At 45.1% G+C, this 23,358-nt stretch overlaps 2 protein-coding genes across 3 annotated transcripts; both read left to right on the top strand.

Moving 5' to 3' along the window:
• Positions 1-1,163: 1,163 nt before the first annotated feature.
• Positions 1,164-8,302, top strand: LOC128453771 (aftiphilin). 2 transcript variants are annotated; one of them, XM_053436855.1, is made up of 10 exons: positions 1,164-1,245; positions 1,964-3,414; positions 3,585-3,793; positions 3,888-4,014; positions 4,230-4,286; positions 4,717-4,839; positions 4,939-4,999; positions 7,022-7,099; positions 7,513-7,636; positions 7,786-8,302. In XM_053436855.1, the coding sequence occupies exons 2-10, from the start codon at positions 1,999-2,001 to the stop codon at positions 7,907-7,909; spliced, it is 2,319 nt and encodes a 772-aa protein (XP_053292830.1). In that variant the 5' UTR covers positions 1,164-1,245; positions 1,964-1,998; the 3' UTR covers positions 7,910-8,302. The 2 variants fall into 2 exon arrangements, with proteins under 2 accessions (XP_053292830.1, XP_053292829.1); XM_053436854.1 differs by having other exon boundaries at positions 7,783-8,302.
• Positions 8,303-8,781: 479 nt separating this feature from the next.
• LOC128453290 (actin-related protein 2-B) lies at positions 8,782-20,295 on the top strand. The gene is made up of 9 exons (XM_053436094.1): positions 8,782-8,942; positions 11,488-11,598; positions 13,488-13,703; positions 13,876-13,948; positions 15,020-15,156; positions 15,286-15,435; positions 16,992-17,137; positions 17,570-17,702; positions 18,815-20,295. Exons 1-9 carry the CDS (start codon positions 8,895-8,897, stop codon positions 18,983-18,985), a joined length of 1,185 nt encoding a protein of 394 aa, XP_053292069.1. The 5' UTR covers positions 8,782-8,894; the 3' UTR covers positions 18,986-20,295.
• The last annotated feature ends 3,063 nt before the right edge of the window (positions 20,296-23,358 follow it).

The following is a 23,358-nucleotide window of genomic DNA, read 5'->3' as shown; positions in this document are numbered from 1 at the left end:
ATAACTGTGATATTCCATCAACAGCCATATTTTATACTTCTGCTTATAGAGACGTGAGCAATACTTGACAAACCTAAGTTCAGATTTTTCTTTCATCATCTATATAGTAGTTTGTGTAAAAGATTGTGTACTTCAGATTTTATATTGCTCCTTATTATGTGGTTTTATATTGAAAATATTTATACCAGCAATAAAAGACCCTCCAGGTTCTTGAATTCAGTATCACTGTTTATCCAAGTACAAACACATAAAAGTACATATGGATATATTTGTGTGTATATATCATCATATATGTACACACTTAATGGTATATTTGTATTTATATAGGTTGTATATAAACATATAGCCCTGTGCCTTGATGGCAGACCTTCTTTTCCAGAGAAGTAGCACTGCGTGGGCCTCCACTCAGCAGGAGCACGGATCCGCCCCAGCCAATGAAGATCGTAGCTCCCAGTTCAAACCTGCACGGTGATTATTAATTTACTCATCCCACTCTTTATGAACTACTTTAATATTATGTTACATATGTTGTTATACATGTGGAGGATTATCTATAACTTCAGATGATCTTACAACAGGATTCTTACGTTACAGTTTGATATTTGCAACATGACCTGTGACCTTGTGACTAAAGCTTCATATAACTGTAATTCCCATTGGAATATATCTAATATACATCTCAGTAAACTTGTTTGTCCCTAAACCAGACCTCCACCCACTGGGACCAGTTTGACAGCTGATGACCACTGAAGGAACCATCGTGTGAGGAAATCAGGCCGACTCAGTTCGGAAAACACATTTTTCCTTGTCTGATTTGTGAAGATAATTTGTAATTTAATAAAAAAAAAAGTCCTAATATTATGAGATTATTAAAATCATTCAAGAAAAGTGTAAATTTTCCGAGAAGTCATAATTAAAAGATACAGAATTGGATATAATATTAAAAGAATGATTTTACAATTTAACAAGAAAAATAAGAGTCAAGAAATGAGTAGCAACAAAAATACACTTGTTATAATAACAACACTGAAGATCGTCTATTGGAAAGATGCGTCACTCAGGTCTGTATAGTGGAGTCGGTATTTCCCTTCTGTAGGTCGGTGTTTCAGTCTCCTGTAAACGGGGCGGAGTGACACATCTCCTCCGGCAAGCTCCTCTCAGTGGACGGAGGATGTGATGGAGTCCGGGCGAAGCTGCGGCACCGACACACGAGCACCGACGCCCGGGAGCAGTGATCGAGAGTCGGTCTGTAAACAGCGCGTTGTGCTGGTTGTTAGCTCTCAGTTAGCATCTCTTAGCTAGCATGTCAGCCGCTCTGAGGGCGGCAGCTCCCGGCTGCTCCGGCTAGCATGTGTCGGTGTTAGCTAATCACTGGTCACCTGTACCGGGGATTAGCCGCTAGCAGCTAACAGCTAACAGCTTGTGTTGTTGTTGAGTTGTTTCTCTTCATCATCCACTGACACGAGTCTCAGTCTGTGGGTTGTGTCTTTATTATTATTATCATCAACATAAAGCGTCAGTTCCGTGTGTTTGTGTTGGAGGGGTCGCCTCCCACTTTAACCCTGATCCTGGAGCTGCAGCCCCGGGTCTGATCTGTTTACCTGAGCAGCCCCGAGCAGAGGATCATGTTCCCTGGATCAGTTTCTCTGTTTCCACCGCAGGTTCCTCAGCTCCGGGCTCGTGTGGCTCCTCGGGCCGCGGGGCTGTGAAGAGGACCTGTGGGGAAACACAAACTGAAGAAGTCCCTCATGAAATCAAAGTTCTAACCTTTGTTGCACGTGGACATTATATGTTATAAGTATTTCCTCATGTAAACAGATTTAAATAAATGAGAGGGGAGCATTACTGGTGAACCTCAAACCTCTGGTGCTAGTGGAAGTGAAAACATGTCAAACAAGTTGTCAGATCATGTTTATCCATCATCATCACCCTGATCTCTGATCTCCTTGTTCTCCTCCCCCAGGTGCATGAGGCCGTGGGGGGTCACCAGGAGAACCCATGGAGCCGTTCATCATGACCTTGCACTCCTCCTCCCCTCCTCCCCTGGATGAGGATGGCGACGGGGAGGCTGGCACAGAGGACGACGAGTTCAGAGACTTTGGGGGATTCTGCTCCCCCCCCCGAGGCGATGCAGATCCCACTGAGCCACCGTCCACCCTCAGAGAACCTTCTCACGCCCTGAAGGCTGCCACCCATCCACCCAGCTGCAGCTTCCATCCCCCAGCGGAACCCAGTGGAAGCTCAGGTTCTGACGGGGACCAGATGGAGGCGGAGAGGAAGGAGTTTGATGCTGAATCATCTTTGCACCTCACAAACGGATACGCTGAAGGAGACCACACTGCTGGGACCCATGGTGCTTCGAGTACCTTCTCTCCTGAGGAGGAAACAGGCTTTGCTGATTTCACTGTGTTTACCGAGCAGGCAGCTCATCCCTGGTGCTGCGGCCTCTCTCCCCTGAACAGCACCGAGACGTGGGCGGAACAGACATGTGATCCGGGTCATGAGGTTGTTCTGGACTCTGAGCCCAGATCTCATTGTGCATCTGAGTCTAAAGGGAATGTTTGCACTAAGGTCGAGCACTGTGAGGAAAGAGATGCAGCTCAGGACCCCCCCCAGCCTCAGAGAGCTGCAGCAGCTTTTGGATTTCAATGTCCTCGGCCTCATGTCAGAGAGGAGGGTGTAGGCGAGCGTGGGGACAGATGGAGGGACACAAGGCAGTGTTTGAATTATGTACAAACCTCCGAGGAGCCGGAGGAAGGAGACATGGAGAAGGACAGAGAGAGGAGCGTTTCTACTGTTCCTCAAATAATCAGTGTGTACGAGTCGGCTTCAGAGGACCTGGAGTCTGTCGGGGAGGACTTCTCATTTGAAGGTGTTTCTGCTGACCTGGAACCAATTGTTTCATCTCTGGCTTCGCAAGACGATCAGTCTGACTGGGACCAGACCGATGCTGAGGATGAAGAACTGGGAAACAAATGGCATTCTGACTCTTTTGGCAACAGCAGCCGCAGAAAGGCAGATCTCAGCCAAACAGAGGCAGAGCAGGCTTTGGGTCACTGCGACCAACCTGCGACTCAGGAAACCTCTTCTACCTCCAACCAGTCACAGTCTGTGACATACACCGGATACGGGTTCGCAGACTTCGATGACCGAGGTTCTGACTGTGTCCAAGCTGCTGATGTGAGTGTGCAGAGTCTGGGAAGCCTCCCGCCCAGTGACAGCTTCGCTGATTTCTGCTCAGCACCCACACAGGAGGCTGGAGAAGGGTCGTGGGCCGAGTTCCATGATCAGAAGGATGAAGAGGAGGGAAGTCAGTGTCCGGACCGAGGCAGCAGCCTTCAGAGCGACGGGTCCACAGAGGAAGAGCAGGACAGGGTGGGACACTGTGGAGCTTCAAGGAGAAGCAGCTGTCAGGTGGGAGACATCTCAGTTGTTTTCTCCTTATGATAATAAATTAGCAGTGAACAATAGAGATGTTCAGAGAAAATGGAATTCTGGAAGGTGTGAATTACTCTTTCTGATTGCTGTGTTTGTCACACAAACTAAAACATCAGAACTTCTGGGCTGATCTTTATCCCGACCAGGTGTCGTTATCCTGCCGTGTCCAGCAGATCCTCTGTGCCAGTTTCCCTGAGGTGGTGGTCCCAACTCTGGACAGTGAGGAGGAGGAGGAGGAGGAGGAGGAGGAGGAGGAGGAGGAGGAGGAGGTGCTGAGCCTCTGTGCTCATCTTCACACCCGACACCTCCCAGAGAGTGAGGAGGAGAAGATGCCAGAACTCAGCGGTGCTCAGAGGTGCAGTAGTGTCAGTCTGAAGTGGATGTTAGGACTGTAGACCATTGTAAATGTAAAGTGTGATCAGTGCTGTCTCTGTGTGTTTTGTGCTCAGGGTTCTCCGGGGCCTGTGGTGGCCTCACCGAGACGTCCACAGTGCGGTTGGCCTTCACTTCCAGTGGAGCGGCTCCCACACCAACAGGACTCTGCTCAGGTGCCTCGGTGTGGACACAAGAAACATTGTGAGTTCTGCAAAACACAAAAACTGCTGTTTACTGTTGATCCTCACAGCGTCTTCACCTGTAACTAAGTTAACACCTGAAACTACTTCAGTCATTGGACAATCCACAGATTCATTTTAAGTCTCCATCCTCTCCAGTCACAATATACTGCACATTTCTGAAATGTTAAATCTGTGTGTTTTAACAACCTGCTTTCGTTGTGTGTCTCCTGAAAGTTGTTCATCGGCATGAAGAAGCAGCCAGTAGCTGTTCCTGCTTTCGCGTCCAGCCTGGTGAGTCCGCTGCAGGAGAACATTAGATTTATTTTAGTGAGAAGATGCACAGTAATGTTCTTACGGGACCAATAATATGTGTGAATCCAGTGAGTTCTATAAATTCTATGACTTGTTTCACTGCTGTTACCATATTTTAACTGGATATAAAGAATGATGACATCAAAAAAGTGAACCCATATCATCTAGATCGCCTCCTGGTGCTTGGTTGTAGTATAGGTCATAAACCCTTTCTCCTTAATATTAGTGCTGGACCAACCTAAAAAGTTTGAGTACAGGTTAAATACCTTTTCTTAACACATTCCAAATGATCTGTGTGTGAGATGAAGGCGCCGTACATGAGAGGGTGGAGACGTGTTGTGTTTTTATTTACAGTGTGTGTTACCGTGTCATTGTTTTTAATGTCCACTTCCTTATTGTGATCCTTCAGGGAATGCTTGAGCCAACCAAAGACGCTGTAGCAGCTGTTTGTACTTCAGGAGACGCAGCAGTCACAGCACGGGAACCTGCAGGGCCACAGAACCAGCAGGGCCCCTCGACGGACTCAGTGCAGGTAAACACGTCCATTTGACTCATTTCATCAGAGTCCAGAGCATCACACCTGAACACATGAAGGCAGAGACGTAGATGACTCTACCTCCTGTCTCTGCAGGGGGCGCTCCCTTCCAGCCAGCGGGACTGGAGCAGCCGAGGCCTCAGCAGCTCTCAGGACGGTACGTCCCCTCGCAGAGCCCCTCACTTCTGGGGTTGGAAGTAAACTACCAGCACTGACTTCCTCTGATAAGCCCAAACCTTTGGGAGTTTCCTCTGGACTCCTCCTGCTCTTCGCCTCCTCCAGGGCATGTCTGCTTCTTTCCTGTGCACCGTGTTTCCCCCCCACTCAGTCAGCAGCAGTGGGCGGCCACAATTGATTTTCAACTCGGGAATAATTACAACCAGTGTTAGGAAATCATCTATTTATGCAAACAAGAAAACTCTGAAAGGTCAAATATCCAACTGATCCAAGAACTGGGAACAAAAGTAAAATAAAAAGTCAGTCCCACTTGTTCCTAGCACTTCCAGGGGGAAGCACTGTACGGATTTCCCTTCTCTGCTTCCTTCAATGACTCTAGTGTCTCATCTTTACCTGCTGCCGCCTTCTTATTCATTTATCTCAGTATTCATTGGTCCCAGTTGAGAAAACCAGTTTGGTGTGTTAACACCTGATGTGGGTGAAGGTTACGATTTAAAGGAGCATTTTAATTCCTTTAGGAACCGCTAAGGTTTAACTGTTAACTCTAACCTGGTTGTGCCCAGTGCAGGGGGTGGAGCCTCTGGATCTGACAGTAGCATCTGATTTTCATTTGACATTTTGATGTAAATCATTTTGTTATGTTCTTGTGGTTAGGTAACGAAAGCAAGACCAGTAGAAAACCACAGAGGACGAGGTCACATGTTAGTTTCCTTCTAAATTTTTGCAGCTTCTCCATCAACTTGGAGGATGTTGCATAGTTAAAAAAGTTAAATCTTTAAATAGTTATTGGCACATGACACAAACTGCTCTGATCTGAGTTTCTTGATCTGTTGTGTGACAGATGGGGAACGTGGTGGTACTGTGTGTACCGCTGCTGCTGCATGAGGTAGAAGTGTGTAAAAACCTGTGTGGCATTGCATTGTTGACTCCTCAGAATGCAGACGTGTCAGCTGATGATGAGCAGCTGATCAACGGCTTGATTGACTCTTAGATGAGTCTGTTTTCATGACAACATCAACAGCATAAGCAAAAATGTTTAGTGAGGAAATCTCATGATAGTGCTGCAGTGATAACGTGTGCACAGTAGGGGGCAGTAAATGGTCATTGCAGAAAAAAGGTAAATTAACAAATGCAAAGATCATGCACTTATTTAATTATAATATATTTATTATTTGTTTGTAGTTATTTATTACTTAATGTATCATTGTCTCTCATGTGTTATATGAAATGTGTCTTTGGGAGTTTGAGTTGTTCTGTTTGGTTCAACATGTGCAGGTGACTGTCAGCAGAAGAGATTTATTCAAATAAGAAGAAAAATGGCGACACAGTAAAAGGAAGTTGAGAATTCTGTACAGTTACTGCTGCTTTCAGTTGTTAGTGTGTTTTCTTTACTCGGTGCACTGGAGCATTCACTGTGTCCGCTCGCTCTGCAGAGGGTTGGATTCCAAAGAGCTTAAGAATTGACTCCTCAGTGTTTCATTACCAATCCGATGTGTTTGCACAACAGTTCAGTGAAGCACTTACAGAACGTCATCATGAGTTGTGCCTTTACAACAGCAATTTCTTTCTAAAAACTAATGATTTTTTTCTCCAAATGGTACAATTCTCTTTGGACTGATAGATTGCTGTGGTTTTAAAAAAATCCAGATTTAATGCACTACAATAAGGACTTTGTGGTAAATCCTTGTAAATACTGAAATAAATCAGTCGATCCTTTCTCTTTGTTTTGCTTCTCTTCCCTCTGCTTTTCTCTCTTTGCCATAAGTGGCGTCACTTCTCTCTGTGGTTGAAAGCAGAGTTGGGGTATTCATCCAACTCCACGGCTCACTGGCGTGTGTCAGGCTTTTATTTTAACCACACAAAAATATAAAACTAAAGATTTCCAATATATTGCTAAGCTCAACCTTTTAGTGGTGGTGTCACTTTTAGCGCTCAGTCTGGTTCCGGCTTCTTCTTCATTCTTATTTTATTCCTCAACCCGTTGTATTCTGTGCAAGAACAGGATGCTGTGCTCTCAACCTGGATTATTTTGGTCCAGAGGAGGAGAGCAGATCCAGATCCAGCAGCAGTCCACCTCCAGGTCAGAGTGAAACGGAAGGATTGTAGATTTTGCACACACTAGGTTCACCCATAGACGGTTCACAAATATGAAGAGTGCATCTCCAAAATATCCTGGATTTATCAGAAACATGAACTTTTAGAGTTATTTGACTTGTACTTTGACCTTTTTAGTCTGGTCCATGTCCCATCTGCTAACATGGAGGAGGCAGGGTTGTAGACTTACACTGCTGCCACTAGGTGGCGATCAAGATGCTTTGGCTTCCCTTTTTGGGGCTTTCATGTTGTCCATCTTTACATTCAGTCTATGGGCTCAACATGATGATTCAAACGTTAAGGAATTGCTAATTTCAGCTTGTGTTGTATGTGAGTCCTTTGATACTCGGTGGTTTGATACCCGTGTTTGGTGTTTGTAACACTACCTCGCACGTAAAGGGGTCGACCGGGACCTGTACGAGTTGACCATCAGCAAACTGGAAACCAGCACCAACAGCTGCCACCTAGTGGACACTTTGAATCGACTGATGTCTGATGCAGAGAAGACGAGCACCTCGGTCAGGTGAGACAAGACATCAAGACAGTCATCGGATCGAAATCAGACACGAGGATCTTTGAATACCCTCTGTGTGTGTTTGTGTCCGTGTGTGTGTGTGTGTGTGTGTGTGTGTGTGTGTGTGTGTGTCTGTGTGTGTGTGTGTTCTCCAGTAGGAAAGCTCCAGAGGACGAGGAGCTGAGTGCGGAGGCTGGACGGCTGATCGCTGGACTTCCTGACTTGTCCTTCATGACGGCCAAAGTCCTCATGTTCCCAAGCGTCCTCGTACCTGCACTGTGATGACTTTTCTTTTCTACACACACAGAATGTAAATACTGACGGGGAGGTTGTTCTCCGCCTTCTCACCATCTTCTGTCTCCTTTGTAGTGAGGCGGAATAATACAAATCTTTCATGTCAGGGTAAAATAATCACTACAGTGCAAAGAAGCAGGTGTTTCAATCAATCTTACTTTTACTCTCCTCAAGTGTTGTGGTTGTTTTCTGTTTAAACATGTATTTATTACATCAAACCCACTAAATGAAGTTATGTTTGACTTTGTGTTTATTTTTGATGAAAAATCCATTGTAGACAAATTATAATATATTTAGGTGATCATAATTGTGTTGAATGTAAAAGAGTGTTTCCCTTTACTGTTTTCTCTTTTCAAGTTGTGATTAAACTTTTAAGATGTATGTTTGAGTTTTCGAATCTACTTTAACTCATCTTTCTATCTTCTTTTTTTTACATTAATATAATTCCACAACATGTAACGAAGCAAACTCCGCACAATAAAATAAAGCAATAGAAACTCCTACATGTATCGTTAGTCATTTCCCAGTTCAACTTCAGGCTTTCATAATTATTAATATCATTATTCTTTTAACTTATATTATATGCCTCTTACTGTGTTTTCATTGTAACATATTATTTATGATCCTCAGATATGCTCGTGTTTCGTTCCTCTGTCGTGATTTCAAAGCACTGTGGTGTTTTTAATGAGCTTTATTAATAAACCTGACTTGACAGGGTTAGTCGAGGAGCACAGACAACCACAGACACAAGACAACAGACGCACAGAGAGACCGGATCACGTTCCACTGACGGACCAGAGGATTTAAATTAATGATATTATCACAGTTTGAATCACTCAGCTCACCGGAAGCTCCTGCCTCCGTCAGCGGAAGTGCCCCGGCCTCTTCCTCCTCTCGGCCGGGCTGCTGCGTCTTCCTTCCGGCTCGCCGAAGAAAGTTGAGGGAGGTTCAGCGGCTTCTGGGCTTTGACACAATGGACAGCCAGGGAAGGAAAGTGGTGGTCTGCGACAACGGGACCGGGGTAAGTTCTCCGCCGCGGCCCGAGCCTCCGTCTCCGGGTGTGTTCGAGCGAACGGCGCCGCTTGTGTCGAGTGATTTGCTGGAACAGGAAGTGGCGGTGTCAGCGTCCCCAGCTAGCTAGCGTCAACTGGGTGGGTAGCTAGCCTGCCTGCTAGCATGCTAATTCTCATTCATCCGGACACTGCGCGGAAATAGCCCCGAGATGGGCTGCTTTTGTCCGGATGAAGGATGAATCTACGGCCCTGGGTGTAGCTCTGTTAGCTCACACGCCCAATAATCAAGTAATACTACATTAGCTCCCAACAGGTATGAAGCTACGACAGCTAGCTAGCTAGTTAGCCAGGCAGCTAGCACCCACCAGCTGACAGTCTGCTTTATTCTGTCACTGGTTTCGCTGGTTTCCGCTGCTCGAGACGCCCAGTTTGTAGATCCACTGCTTATCTTAGTGCATTTTCATCAGTTAGCGTTAGCAACACATGTCATTTTGGACATGTAAACCGGCGCCAGGTGGGTGTAACGTTAGCTAGGCCGTGTCAGGTGAATTCAGGAACCAGCTTTAAACTGCATTTTCCTGAACAGCAAGAGAGAAATGTCACAATACTGCCTTCTAGTAAAGATATGCGGACCTGAAAGACCACATGAAGCTCATCGAGGCTCGTGATATGCTGAATACTCATATGTTTATCAAAAAATGAGGACCTGAAAGACCACAGGAAGTACTTTCAGGCTGTTATATACTGAAATATACATCTATTTATTAAAGTATGAGGACCTGAGAGTCCACAGAAAGTACTTTCAGCCTGGTATATATACTGAAGTACAGATTTATTCGTTCTATTTTTAACCAGGAAGTTCCCTTTTGAGATGAAATATCCACTTGGGTCCTGGTTTAAATGAACCAATCAAATGTAAATACAACATACACATAAAAAATCATACGTGCATATGTATATATATATAAACATTAACAGAAACCCAGATTAAAAACAACATGCATAGAAACATGTAGAAGTCAGTGATTTTAATGAAATATGTATAATTTAAAAGTGCATGATAAAATCACTGACATTCTATGAAAAAGGATTTTAAAGTATTTCTAAACTAGTCAAGAGAAGGTAACGATGATATCATTTTAATCGTGCAGCTCATTTCATGCATGTGGTGCATGGAAGCCAAGCCAAGCTGAGTATTTAAGTTTAATCCACTTTGTTTGTTAGTTTTTTTTACCCATTTTTAATAATTTAATAATATCTTAATTATCAATATCGACTGATAGGAACATGTTTATCTCGACTAAGTTGAGCTTTACCACGCAGCCCTAACAGCCCCGGTGCAGCTGCACGATGAGGGACAGAACTCAGCTGGTTTAATTCACTGTATCTCATGATTTTCCAGCTTCTGTGGTTTGTTTTGCAAACTTGCAAAGTCGTCACTTTTACTTCATCCAGCATTTATAGTACCAGACTCATTTTTTGGTCTCTTGTGGATTCAAATGATTCATTGCTCTCAGGTAACAGTGCCTCTGTTGGAGTGGAGGCACTTCCTGTCTCAACCTTGTCAGCAGTTAAAGAGGATGTTGGCTTCACACGTCGCTGACTAATACGTCTTTTTTGAGCTGTGGATCTCGAGAGCACGAAGTTGAGAACAATCTGAACCTGTGTCAGGGTTGAAGGGAGAAGCTTAGAGGAAGTGATGGTCTCTACATCAGCCGCACGTGTCACCGATACGTTCTCAGACCTGTTGCATGTCGTCTCACACCAGACTGCAAAATCTGTTTATGCAAAAGATAACTGCATTGTGTGGTTTACTTGTGAATTTCAGTACATTTCACTGGGTAGGCTGAATTCAAGCTGGTGGTGTGACTCACCAGTTTATTCTACAAGCTTCACCCAGATTCCTCTGTGGGGGCAGGGCTTTACTGACTCTCACATTTTACCAGACTGTAAAACACAGTTTAGTGGGTCATCTGTGGAATTCACTCATTCACAATGTCGGGCTGGAAAAGCCAACCAGCTACATTCTTTGATGTTTGAGGTCATGACACAAACAGTACGAAGGCTAAATCTATTATGAAGAGGAAACCACACCGTGTTTACTGTCAGAGATTCTTTAAACTCAAGTTTGGCTCGATGCAGAAAACAGTCAATGATCTACTTCACCTTTATGTCCTCACAGCTGATACTCAGTCCTGAAGTCAGATATTTAGTTAACGTTTATTATTGTATTTAAAACGCAGATTTGAAGTCCTGGACTTAACATCTTATATATGAATTACACTTTCAGATATAACATCTCTTTACGAGATGGTCGATTTTCTACCATTGTGCTGCAGAGTAAAGCAGCTTTTGACCACAGAAGTTGAATCACACATATTGTTCACACATAAGAGATTCTGGTATTAAAGCATGGATTAGATTTTTATCTCAGAATAAATCCCAGTTCAGTCCACTGTCAGCAGGATGACGCTAATGGTGTCTTTCTGTATCGCACAGTTCATCAGGATTTAAATGTTTCTAATAATCCCTGTCTCTGTACTTTTCTTTTAGTTTGTCAAGTGCGGCTATGCAGGCTCCAACTTCCCCGAGCACATCTTCCCTGCACTGGTTGGAAGACCCATCATTCGCTCAACGGCCAAAGTGGGAAACATTGAGATCAAGGTACGGGCCAATCCATCTCCTGTTCCTGGAGGGGTGTGTTGTATTTCACCTGAAAGTCTTGATGTCAATCAATGGTCAGGAAACCAGCGATAAGACAAAGTAAAGACTGCAGATAAAATATGAAAAGGGCTTTAGAATATAATGTTAAAGTCACAAACCCTTAAATTTCCCAATAAAAGATCTTTTGTAAGTTTCTGACGAGTTCTTTAGAGTGAAGGCTCATTTACATTTGATATATAAATATAACAACTGGCCTCTGCACTGTTTTCTATCAGATATACAGCTTAACAACCGTGCCAGTGTAAAGGAAGCATGTGGGCAGTGAAGGTTGCTTTGTTTCAGACGCATCTCATCGCTTAGTGGAACATAAATGAGTCTGAAGAAACGGAATCAATCCAACAACAACAAGATCCCCTGTCTGCTTATAGAAGTCTCGAGTATGAATAAGATCTCTTTGCACTAAACATCTTTAAATCACTTGTGTAATTTGTGTAAAGCTCAGTTAATTAGGCAGCAGAGGTCTAAATGTTTCCCATTATTTTAGCATGAAGCCTTTCTCTACCTCTGTCCTGTTCTTTCCAAGTCCTTTGTTCATTCATCTCTATTTCATATCTACCTTCCTCTTCCTCCATGTTTTGTTCCCCCCCCCCCCCCGATGAAGTAGAATGCCCAGAAGATGGTAAGTTCAGGTCGGTGTGTGCCTCCTGCTCTTGCCTGCTCCGGAGAGTCGTGTCATGTTTTAATCTCAACTGAAAAACGTTGCGCTCTTACTTCATTTTAAATATTTGTTTTGTGTCTTTGTCTTTAACTCATTTGTTTTCCTTCATTTTTCTTACTCACACAATGACTCCATTCTTAAACATCCCGGCTCGTTTGCTGATTTGAAGTGTCGGGTTTGAGAGATGTTGCTTGAACGAGCGGCACAGAGTCCCACAGTCAAACAGCACCTTTTTGTTAATGCACTTCTTTCTCCAAGCGGAGTGATGCACAAATGGCTGCTATGAATCATAAGCCAGCTGTTATCGACGGAGTGCTAAAAGAGATTTTGGATCGGTTCCATTTTCAGTGTCTGATCTGCTGATGGATCCTGACCGCCAACAATCCTGCTGCTATTCAGGACTCCAACAATCACAACCGTTTTCAACTAAAACAGAATGTAAACTATCAGCAGCAGCTCTAGAGCTTGGTGCCAAATGTTAAAGGCTCTGTGTGTGTTTGTGCATATTTAATTTTAAGTCAAGCGCCTTTAAGCTGCAAACTTTCCACCTTTGACGAGTGCGGAGGAGGTGCTCTCGATCGAGGATGCATGGCAAGCAGCTGAAGTTTGGAGACAGAGGCACATCTGTTTTTCTTTTCTTTTTTTTATTGAGACCACATGGAGACGATGCCTGTGACAGGTACTTTGTTAATGCCCAAGCACACAGGATGAACCCATAAAATGGCCGCCTCCAGTGGTCGTTTGATGTCTCCAAGTGGAACGTGAGATGCTTGACTGTGTGGCTAACACTGAGCTCTAACCACGCAGTTGTTAACACTGCCAGGCTGCCTTGCATGCAGCTAGTTGAATGGTGCGAGAACCAGTGGATTCCTGTAGCTGGAGGGAAGTGTTTCGAGGTGTAGGTGCATGGAAAATAATGCCTTGTAAAGCATGCTGGGTAACTGGGTTTAAAAGTGATGCATCACACAGACAACTCGTCTTCAGGACGGTTAAACATGAATGAACTGATGCTGAAGAACAAACCAGGAGAAAAGTTCAAACTACTGTTTTTGTCTCCCTAACCAAAACTTGTCTCTCGTCATTAATGCAAGTGACACTGAACCATCCAACGTGCAGGGCTCCGCTGTCTGTCTTCTCAATATGTCTGTTTCCGTCTCACCCGTCACTGCAGGACCTGATGGTCGGGGACGAGGCCAGCGAGCTGCGCTCCATGCTGGAGGTCAACTACCCCATGGAGAACGGCATCGTCAGGAACTGGGATGACATGAAGCACCTGTGGGACTACACCTTCGGCCCGGAGAAGCTCAACATCGAGTCCCGCAACTGCAAGATCCTGCTCACAGAGCCCCCCATGAACCCGACCAAGAACCGCGAGAAAATCATCGAGGTTTGTTGAAAGAAATGTTTTTGTTTGCAGCATGACTGTATTTATCTAGTCGGTATCATAAATCAACTGCAAAATGATTTCATATTTTACTTCTGGGTTGTGCTACAGATGCTTTAATGCAGGTTTATGAATGTTCTCAGCAACAAACTGTATTTGCTGGCCTCTCCTGCAGGTGATGTTTGAGACCTACCAGTTTTCAGGAGTGTACATCGCTATTCAAGCCGTGCTGACACTGTATGCCCAAGGTAAGAAGACAGCCATGTTGGATGAAGGCCTTTACACATCAGGGGCGTGAGGAATATACGACATGGAAATACTCTTAAAGAAGTTGGAGAAAGAGAGTGAAAGTTTCACTTCATACGGGAGCAGAGTTCGACCATGACCCAGTTCTGCACCTAATTTAGGATGTGGTTGTGACAGTGGAGGTGCCGCTGGGGAGGCAGGGGACTCTACTGGGATCCAGTCCACCCAGAGTCGTGTCTGGCAGTTGGTCTAATTGGCTCCAGTGATTGGCTTAAAAACTCAGGAAGATCCACCTCCTTTCCAAAGAATGTTCTGTGTGAAAATACACAGATCATAACTCACACTGACAAGCAGATTAATCACATTAAAAACACTGCCAGTGTGTAAAGAGCTCAAGGCTGCAAGTTGAAACACAAGTTACTCATGAACACTTTTGTTTTGACTACTACAGCTTCCTCGTTGCATAATGTTTGTGGGTGTTGGCTTTTGATTTGAATTGTGTGGATATTCTTGTGCTGCAGAAAGCCACACCTTCGTCAAATAGTTTGTTACAAGACTTGTTTTATGCGACTGCTCAGAAATTCTTTGCAACATGAAGTCCAGACAGCTGCATGAACATATCTTACATATGTCACAGTAACCGACATCCTGTTGTGATCTGACACGTTGTGATAAACTCCACCTGTGTGCGGCTTGAAGCAGAATGATTCAGCCGTGTGCAGTTGGTCCCAGGTTGTGTGTTTACCCTGCTGAAGGTGAACAATGAGCAGCGGACCACTCCCACTCGATAAGCCTCAGATACAAGCACAGATTATTGAAGGGCAGATACTCTGATTACTTCCAGCTCTGTGTTTAATTCTTTGACTCCACTGGACTAGCTTTGATTCAAAGTCCTTAGTGTTTCTCAAACTGCCCCTCGACCACGGACTGAACTAATGAGGTTAGCATTAGTTTAGTGTCAGGATGATGGAAGTAGTAGACGTGGTTATGGTTCGATTAAGTCTCCAGCAAATGAATGAGAATAATTCCAAACGTCCTCTGAAGTCGCTGAGACGTGTGTGTCTGTGTTCCAGGTCTCCTGACAGGGGTGGTGGTGGACTCGGGTGACGGTGTGACCCACATCTGTCCGGTGTATGAAGGATTCAGCCTGCCCCACCTGACCAGACGCCTGGACATCGCAGGCAGGGACATCACCCGCTACCTCATCAAGGTACCCAGTCCCTGAGAACCCAGGGTTTAATTAGACACTTGCAGGACCACCGGTGGTAGTTCAAGTAAACGTATCATAAGTCTTTCCTGACCGTCCTCACCTTCTGTTTCTCCCTGTGTCTGGATGCAGCTGCTGTTGTTGAGGGGCTACGCCTTCAACCACTCCGCGGACTTCGAGACGGTGCGCATGATGAAGGAGAAGCTTTGCTACGTGGGCTACAACATCGAGCAGGAGCAGAAGCTGGCGCTGGAGACCACTGTGCTGGTGGAGTCATACACGGTACAACCTCAGACGCTTTCATATCTAATGTAATAAATAGAAGTCTATGTTAATGTATTGATGCAAGCAGCTTTGTTTGATCAGAAACACATGTGGCATTAGTGCACAGGTCGGTGGTTCATTCTATAAATACCCACTCGGCTGGTTGTGGTTTCTCTACCTGTTTGAGAGAGAGGATGTCAAACGGCTGCTCAGTTCATTATGTAACTTGGTGTCTGTGGTGGTTGTTTCATCAGAACACAGATTATTACATGAGCTGCTCTCGTTGACTCGGTATGATTCACTCAGTTGAATAAGGAGGAAAAATAGAGGAAAGATAAAAGCACCTTTGTCCCTTGTGTCCTGCTGTCACCAGTAAGTGATTCTGAATCGGTCATAAAGAGCAACACCACCTTAAAGAGCAATGAGCTGAATCAGAAACATTAGATGAATGAAGACAGTGCGACTGAATGAGAGGACGAGGGGACAAAGAAGGTTTTAGTTTCTTGGTTGTGAAATAACTTTGCTTTCCTTTTAAAATGGGGAAATGTTGAGCAGCTGTTTTTCATGCTGGCTGGTTCCACTCTGGCACACAGCACATCACCAGCCCTCAGGGATCCTCGCTTTTGTTTTGTTTACTTAAAAAAAAAAAAAAAAAGTTCTCTTTACTCGTGCCACATGCGCACAAGTTTTACATTTCTGCCTAAAATAGCCTCTTGTACAAAGACTCCCTCCCAAAGGGTTTGTTATTCACAAGTGGCAGCATTTAAAAGTAGTCAGAAATAATGGAGTAACTGAATCTGTTCCTGCGCTGAGCAGACGACCACATGCCCGTTGTTGGCCGTGCTGCTGACTGCCTGTTTTCTCTGGGACTCGCACACACGGGGCGCAGCTCCTCCACCAGGCTGGCTTTTCTTTCCAAGGCCTCTCCCCCTCGCAGGGAACCACAGAATCTAAACGCAGGACCCGAGGTCTGCGTTGCTGCACGCCTTAGCGAGCACGTGTTGTGTCTCGGAGCTCACTGTGACCATGTGTGTTTGGGTTAGGGTGGGTTAGGTGAGTGTGGGTGTGTGTGCGTAGGCGTGTGAACATGTATGTGTAAGTATCGTTTTGTGCGCGCCGAAACAAGGAGGGCAATGTAACTGTGGCCGAAGGGCCCTGAACTGCACGTTACATCATTTCCTGTGCAGCCACATTGCGGCTGAGGCTGGGCTCCACTTCCTCCCACTGCCCTCGGCTGAATGAGCCTTTTTATAGTCACACACATTAACTGTACTCAGCTCGCAGCCCACTCTCTGTCCCGGCTCCCACTCGCTGAAAAACATCATCAGACTCTTGGAGCATTTTGTTTTCTCACTGCAGAAAACACACACACACACACACACACACACACACACACTTAAAGAGGTGTTCCTGTCACACAACACAAACACAGTTGCTCCCTCTTGATTCATCCATTCAGGGTTTTCACCCTTCAGCACTTTCTGTTGAGTCACACATTAAATCCTACCTCCTCACTGGTGCCTTTCTTTCTTTTTTCCATCTCTTTTCATCTCCCGCCTCCCACTCATCTCCAGCTGCCAGATGGTCGTGTGATCAAGGTGGGAGGAGAACGCTTTGAGGCGCCCGAGGCTCTGTTCCAGCCACACCTCATCAACGTGGAGGGCGTCGGGGTGGCCGAGCTGCTCTTCAACACCATCCACGCAGCCGACATAGACACCAGGTGAGGCTGGGGGGAGAGAGAGAGAGAGCAGGGGGGCAATGCAATGAGATACACACGTTTATTCAAATACACTTTACTGCGAGCGACTCAAACAAACATCAGTACACAACACTAACAGATTAAAGCACACACAGAGCTGTGTTGGCTGAGGCCGCTGGAGAAATAACAGTGTTTGAGAACAGTTCTTTATGGAAAGTAGGAAAATTGATCTTGGATTTAATAGATGGGAAAATATAAACTCTTAGAAATCCACTGAAGGAGTTGAATCTGTCTTTAAACTTCATTTACAACGATTGTGGACTTAAAATATAAAGAATATGATAGTGTCCCTGTTGGGGGGGGGGGGGGGCATCGATACTTATATGGTTCTGAAGATGCTTCTCTTCCTGTCTACATGTTGCAGACTCTCACTCTTCCTCTTCCTTTCCTCAGGCCTGAGTTCTACAAGCACATCGTGTTGTCCGGAGGATCCACCATGTACCCCGGCCTCCCCTCTCGGCTGGAGAGGGAACTCAAGCAGCTGTACCTGGAGCGCGTCCTCAAGGGAGACGTGGACAAGCTCTCGGTGAGAAACGCACGTTTAACGCCTCCTCCATGATTCCACTCTCGACTGAGTCCGAGCTTCACGGAAAGAACGGAGCGCTGCGTCGTCTCACATGTGGTTTGATTTACTTTGAACTGGAGCCCGTGTGATGTGGATAGAAGGGAAAACCAACACATGGGCTGATGTGTGTTTATCAAATGATTCTCCAGGTGGCGCTGTAAAACCCTGACGACAAGGAAGTGGAGTTGAGGCTTGATAGTTTAGTTTCACTTTAAACTTTATTATAAAGAGCTATGAATGAAATGAAAACACAAATACAGCCAAATATATAGAACTTGAATTCAGATAATAAGCTATCTATATTTATATGCTAAAATAAAACCTCACACACGTTTCAATCTGGTGCATTGTTCATAAACGACCACCAGGCGGTGCCAGAGACATAGACGTTAACCACAGTTCAGTCTCAACCTGTTTGTGGTTCACTTCCAATCATAAATATTTGTTTTGGAAAAATCTCACCACATTACGTTTGCAGCTGAGTTTCCTGAAGACACGGGAGAGCTTTGTAAACAAAGGTTCACTGGTGACTCACTGAGCTTCACTCTCCTGAAGGTCTGATGGATCCAGAGGACGTGGAGCTGCAGCTCTTCACACAGAGAAGTGCTCGGCTCCGGTTCACTTTGATTAGTGGATTCTGAGAAGAAGAGAAAACGTTTCTGTTCGTTCCTGCAGCGTTTTCCACAAACGTCTTTTAACACAGACGCTCGACGTGTGTCTCGATGTCTGGATCTTCAGCTTCAGCTGTTTGTCGCTGCTCTTGAGTTCAGACCCGTGAACAACAAAGTGTTTGGACATTGTGATCAGACAGAGGAGTGAAGGTTGTGTTGCAGGAGCAGTTTGAGGAGTTCACATGTTCACATGGTGTCTGACATGAAGTGAAGCCGAAGTCATTAAGCCTCATTTCAAGAGGATTTCAAGTTGAGCTTATGAATAGTTTGTACATTATTATATTACTTTTGTTCTGCATTGACAAACTGATCTATATTGAACCCGTGTTGAGTAAAAAACCAAACAGTCTGTGTCCCCGCTCTGTTTCACCTTCTAAGTGTCTTTGTCCCCTCGTCTTGTAGAAATTCAAGATCCGCATCGAGGACCCTCCCAGGCGAAAGCACATGGTGTTCCTGGGCGGAGCCGTGCTGGCCGACATCATGAAGGACAAGGACAACTTCTGGCTGACCCGCGAGGAGTACGAGGAGAAGGGCGTCCGCGTGCTGGAGAAACTTGGCGTCACCGTCAGATAAAGCCCTGAACGGACAAACCAGGCAAACACACACACGCATACACACACACACACACTCGCACGCATACACAACATGCACACATTCCCCTCCTTGCCCCCCCTCGCAGAGTATATATCTATTTATCCCTCTTTCTTTCTCTTTCGGCTCTCGAGGCTCCTCAGACATCAGAGAGACTCGAGCCCCCCCCCCCCCCCTCTCTCTCTCTCCACTCGGCCTCTATTCTCTCCTGTTTTGGGATTGGTTCACACTTTTCCTCGCACACACTTTACCTTAACTAGGACTAGAAGGGTTAATGTGGCCCTGCTGATAATCGAGGTTAAACCCAGCGTGGAACCTGCAGATTGGTTTCATCTGAATTCAATTCGATAAGTGCTCCAGATATTCAGAGAGTTTCCTCCCTGAAGAAACGTCCGGAGGATCAATCGATGCAGAGTTTCTCACCAACTCGTGTGTGTGTGTGTAGAATCACAGTCAGACACACACAGCCGCGTGCAGCATCTGTTCCAGGCGAGCGAGAACTGATCATAGTTTTCTGTCGGTTTTTATAAATGAAATCATGACTTTTCTGTTCTGGGAGAGGGATTCCTCTGTTTGCTTTTCCTTTTCCTGTCGGATGTACGAGCTCATTTATATCTTTAATTCTGGTTTACTTTTCCTTTTCTTGCTGTGCACTACTACCATTGTAAATGGAGTGTATAGTGATAACAGAAGTTCCTCCATGTTTTTATGAAGAAGAAATTGACGGTTGATTTAATAAAAAAGGGACAAATACACGAAGTAGAGCCCCCCCCCCCTGAGGTTGTGCGACGGTACATTATGAGTCTGTGGTCGATAAGAAGATGAAGATAGGATGTGTGGAGGGGGGGGGGCGTTGACTATTTGTTCCTCATCAGACCGACTCGCCTCCTCCTCTTCTCCGGGTTCAGATCCCCGGAGCTCGGAGGCAGTCGCCGGCCGACGTGAGATCGATTTGAATCTGAACCGAGAAACTGGGAAAATGAAACGGTATTTTTGTTTTTCTATCCTGAAGTTGAAATGCTGTCGAGAGCATATTTAATTTCTCCAGTCTTTCACTCCCAGCGGTCGACTTGATGATTCCTGGAGGCACTTCTATTTTGAGTATGATGAATATGTATATTTTTTTTCCTCTTTCCATGAACGTCTATCCAGTGCCAAGTGCAGTTAATGTTAACTGGATCTCGTGTTTTAATGTCTTTCTTTTGTCACGTTTTTGTTTTTATTTTTCCTGTGTTGTTCATAGCATAACTGCCTAACGCTGATTTAAATAAAGGAAAGTGATTTATAAGGATTATTGTGTGACTGTTTATTTGAGTTTTGACTAGAAGCAGCTTTTACTTGAGTTCAATAATCCACAGTTAATTAGCAGGATTAAGGAGAAGCCATTAAACCCAGCAGCTCAGAACCTGGTGGAAGGAGGTGGTGCAGCTCGGGAGGAACACTTCACACTTCCTGGTTCTGCTCGTTCGTCCAGATGATTGTTCCTCTGTCCTCTGGGTCATGTGATCTGAAGACGCCTGATGGATGAGACGTCTTCAGGAGACAAGTCCAGCTGCCTCATGTGCTTCTTCTAAACATTGGTCCAGATTCAATGGTTTTTATTTTATGTCTCACTTCAGTGGAAATTCATCAAGTAGCCTTTTCTGGATCCTGGAGGAAACCAAACCAACTAATTAACAAACTGAGTCATTGTAGTTTTTATTTTGGTAATTTCTCGACCTTGCCTGGTCTGGACTGTATTTCTGACATCTGGACATTCTGGACCTGCTCTGGACGGACATGCATAGATGTGTTTATCATTCTTTCATCTGTGTTTTGCTTTATCTTGTCTCACTTGTATTTTCTTGCTGGAGATGATGATCATCAAACTTCCCGTGAGGTTGATTTGACTCATTAAAAGTGCCATAAATCCAATCTATTGAATTTATATTAATGTGACACAATGAAAAGCAGCAAACTTTCACATTTAAGAAACTTGAACCATGATGCTCCTGAATTATCAGACATAGTTCCAGTCTAATTCCCTGTCAGTTTCTGGTCTGTAGTGTTTTGCAGAGATCTGGAAGTGAAGTGAGATGTGTGGAGAACCGGACGTGAGAGGATGGAGGAGTGAAGGTGACCCGGAGAGGAGGAGGAGGAGGAGGAGGAGGAGAGGAGCGGTGCACCGAGCACAAAGAGGAAGAGGAAATGGAACAGTGGCAGAGGTCTGGCGCCACCAGAGGAAGAGGCTCTCTTTCCGTGCCTGAAATAAAGATCTCTCCCAGACTCTTCCGGCCTTGTTCCATTTTAATCCCTGGACTCTTTTGCCACTTCCCTCTCAGCCCTGAACTGTTCCCTCTGATGTGTCGCCGGACGTTTCCTCCTCGAATCTGGTTTCTGCAGATTTACTCAAATCCTGAACCTTAGACTGGAGCTGAGGACGAAACCTGAACTCAGATCCAGAAAGAAATATTCTACCTTTTATCTCCGCTTCATTTATTAATCTGCAGCTGAATCGAATCCTGACTTCAGATCCAGATTCATTGTGACACGTTACATAAACTTTGCTTTTATCAGATAAATATCAACTTTTCATGCTCTGCAGTAACACACAGCTTCAATTCAGCCGGTCGACACTGAGCTTCAGAGCGTTTAGTCATGAATCTGCACATCTGGGTTTTTAATAATCGATAACTGCTGATGAAGATCATGTGATGAAGCTCGACATTCTACCAAATGGACCTCAGGTTATTTAAAGAGTTTTTAATACTCCTAACAATATTTTGTACCTTTTATTTGACATATTTGTATGTAATGAAGTAGTTTAACTCTGCTTCTGAGGCTTTAGTACATTTCACTGCCTAAACTTTGTCTTGTAACTTCTTTGATGGACTGAAGCAACAAGAAGTGACTTTTAAAAGTTCTTGTCTTGTACTTGTCAGATGAATCAGTTCTGTAACTCGGTTGTTTTCAGCTGGAGCCTCTTCCACCGGGGGGGAGTAGAGGGAGCTTTTCCTCTGGAGTCCTGAGCAGAGTTTATCTCAGGTGCAGAGTTTGAACTCAGACAATCCTTCACCAAGTATGCAGAAGCAATTTTCTGCTTCCTTGTGATCTATAGTGCTGCGGCGTCCAGGCACTGAGCCGGTTAGTCAGGCCCGCGCCCGACCCACAGCTGCACAAGTACCACACAGACCCAGGACCAGGGAGAAGGTCTGAATCCTGCCTATCTTTGGACATGAGGCCGCAGCACTGGTGCGGGACCAGCCACCCATTCCTGTAAATTGCAGTGGGAAGTGAGCGGCGGTGCTGAGCAGCCGGAGAGGGGCCACGCTGACCCCGTTACACAAGCAGATCTCTTAAATGTTTGCACATGTGGACTGTGATGCTGTTTGCAGCCGTTGAGCTGAGCAGGCCCCCGGAGCCCTGAGGGACCTTCTCCCCCCCTCCCCCTCTCCGCTCCATCATTATCGCCCACATGCTTTTCCAGAGACATCCTGAGTGAAGCAGCTCGACGTCCTCGATGGCTATCACATGTTCCTGCTGGGGAGGGAGAGACATCTTGAGCTGAACGTTCTTTCCTTTGTGCTTTCTGTCTTCACAGACTTTACAGAAAGTTTGGTGCAGCAAAGTCGGGAAGTTATTAAAGCTTAATGAGAAACTTCAGGCCTCCGCTGACATCTTTCATCCTGGATCTGCTCTCGGAGTCCTGGGTGGCGTCCTGCGCCTGGCAGCTTCACTTCCCTCTCAGGATTCTGTGTTTGGTTTTAAAAACTGTTGGTGACTTTATGTGTGGCTTCAAACTGTTTGTTGTCCTGGTTCAAAGTTTCAATAAACCCTTTAGATGCTGGATGAGAGCAGACTCGTTCTCTACCGTGATTTATTACATTAATTGTTTCATGTATAACTCAGGAATCTTTTTCATTTTGTTTCTTTAAATGAGCTGAAACATGATTTGATTCCAGGATCCAGTAATTAAATATGAGGATCATTGAAATAAAGGATTCACACACGTGGTGGGTTATGTCTGTTCGATAGCAGGATTCATCTACTGGATGGATTTCCATGAAACTTGGTGGATGGATGAATGTGTCAGGGAGCAAGTTGTTGATTTATGGATCACTGCCAATGTTTCAAAGGCGTTTTTCAACATTTTCACTGATTTCCCAGAGAATAATAACAGGATCTGGATGAAAACAGAAATGTGGAGCTTTATGGAGAGTCATATTTCTGAGTGTGTGAGACGTGGTGCAGCCTCGTTGAGGTTTGAAATGAAGCAGCCGACTCGTGTGGTTTCACTGTTTTCTCTGGTTTATTGGAGGCGGAAGGTAAGACACACGTTTCACTGGAGCTTCCTCACGGACCCGGCCGACCTTCAG

The sequence above is a fragment of the Pleuronectes platessa genome, chromosome 12 (assembly GCF_947347685.1).
Source record: "Pleuronectes platessa chromosome 12, fPlePla1.1, whole genome shotgun sequence".
In the NCBI taxonomy this organism is placed as follows: Eukaryota; Metazoa; Chordata; class Actinopteri; order Pleuronectiformes; family Pleuronectidae; genus Pleuronectes; species Pleuronectes platessa.
This window is presented reverse-complemented; position numbering and strand designations above follow the sequence as displayed.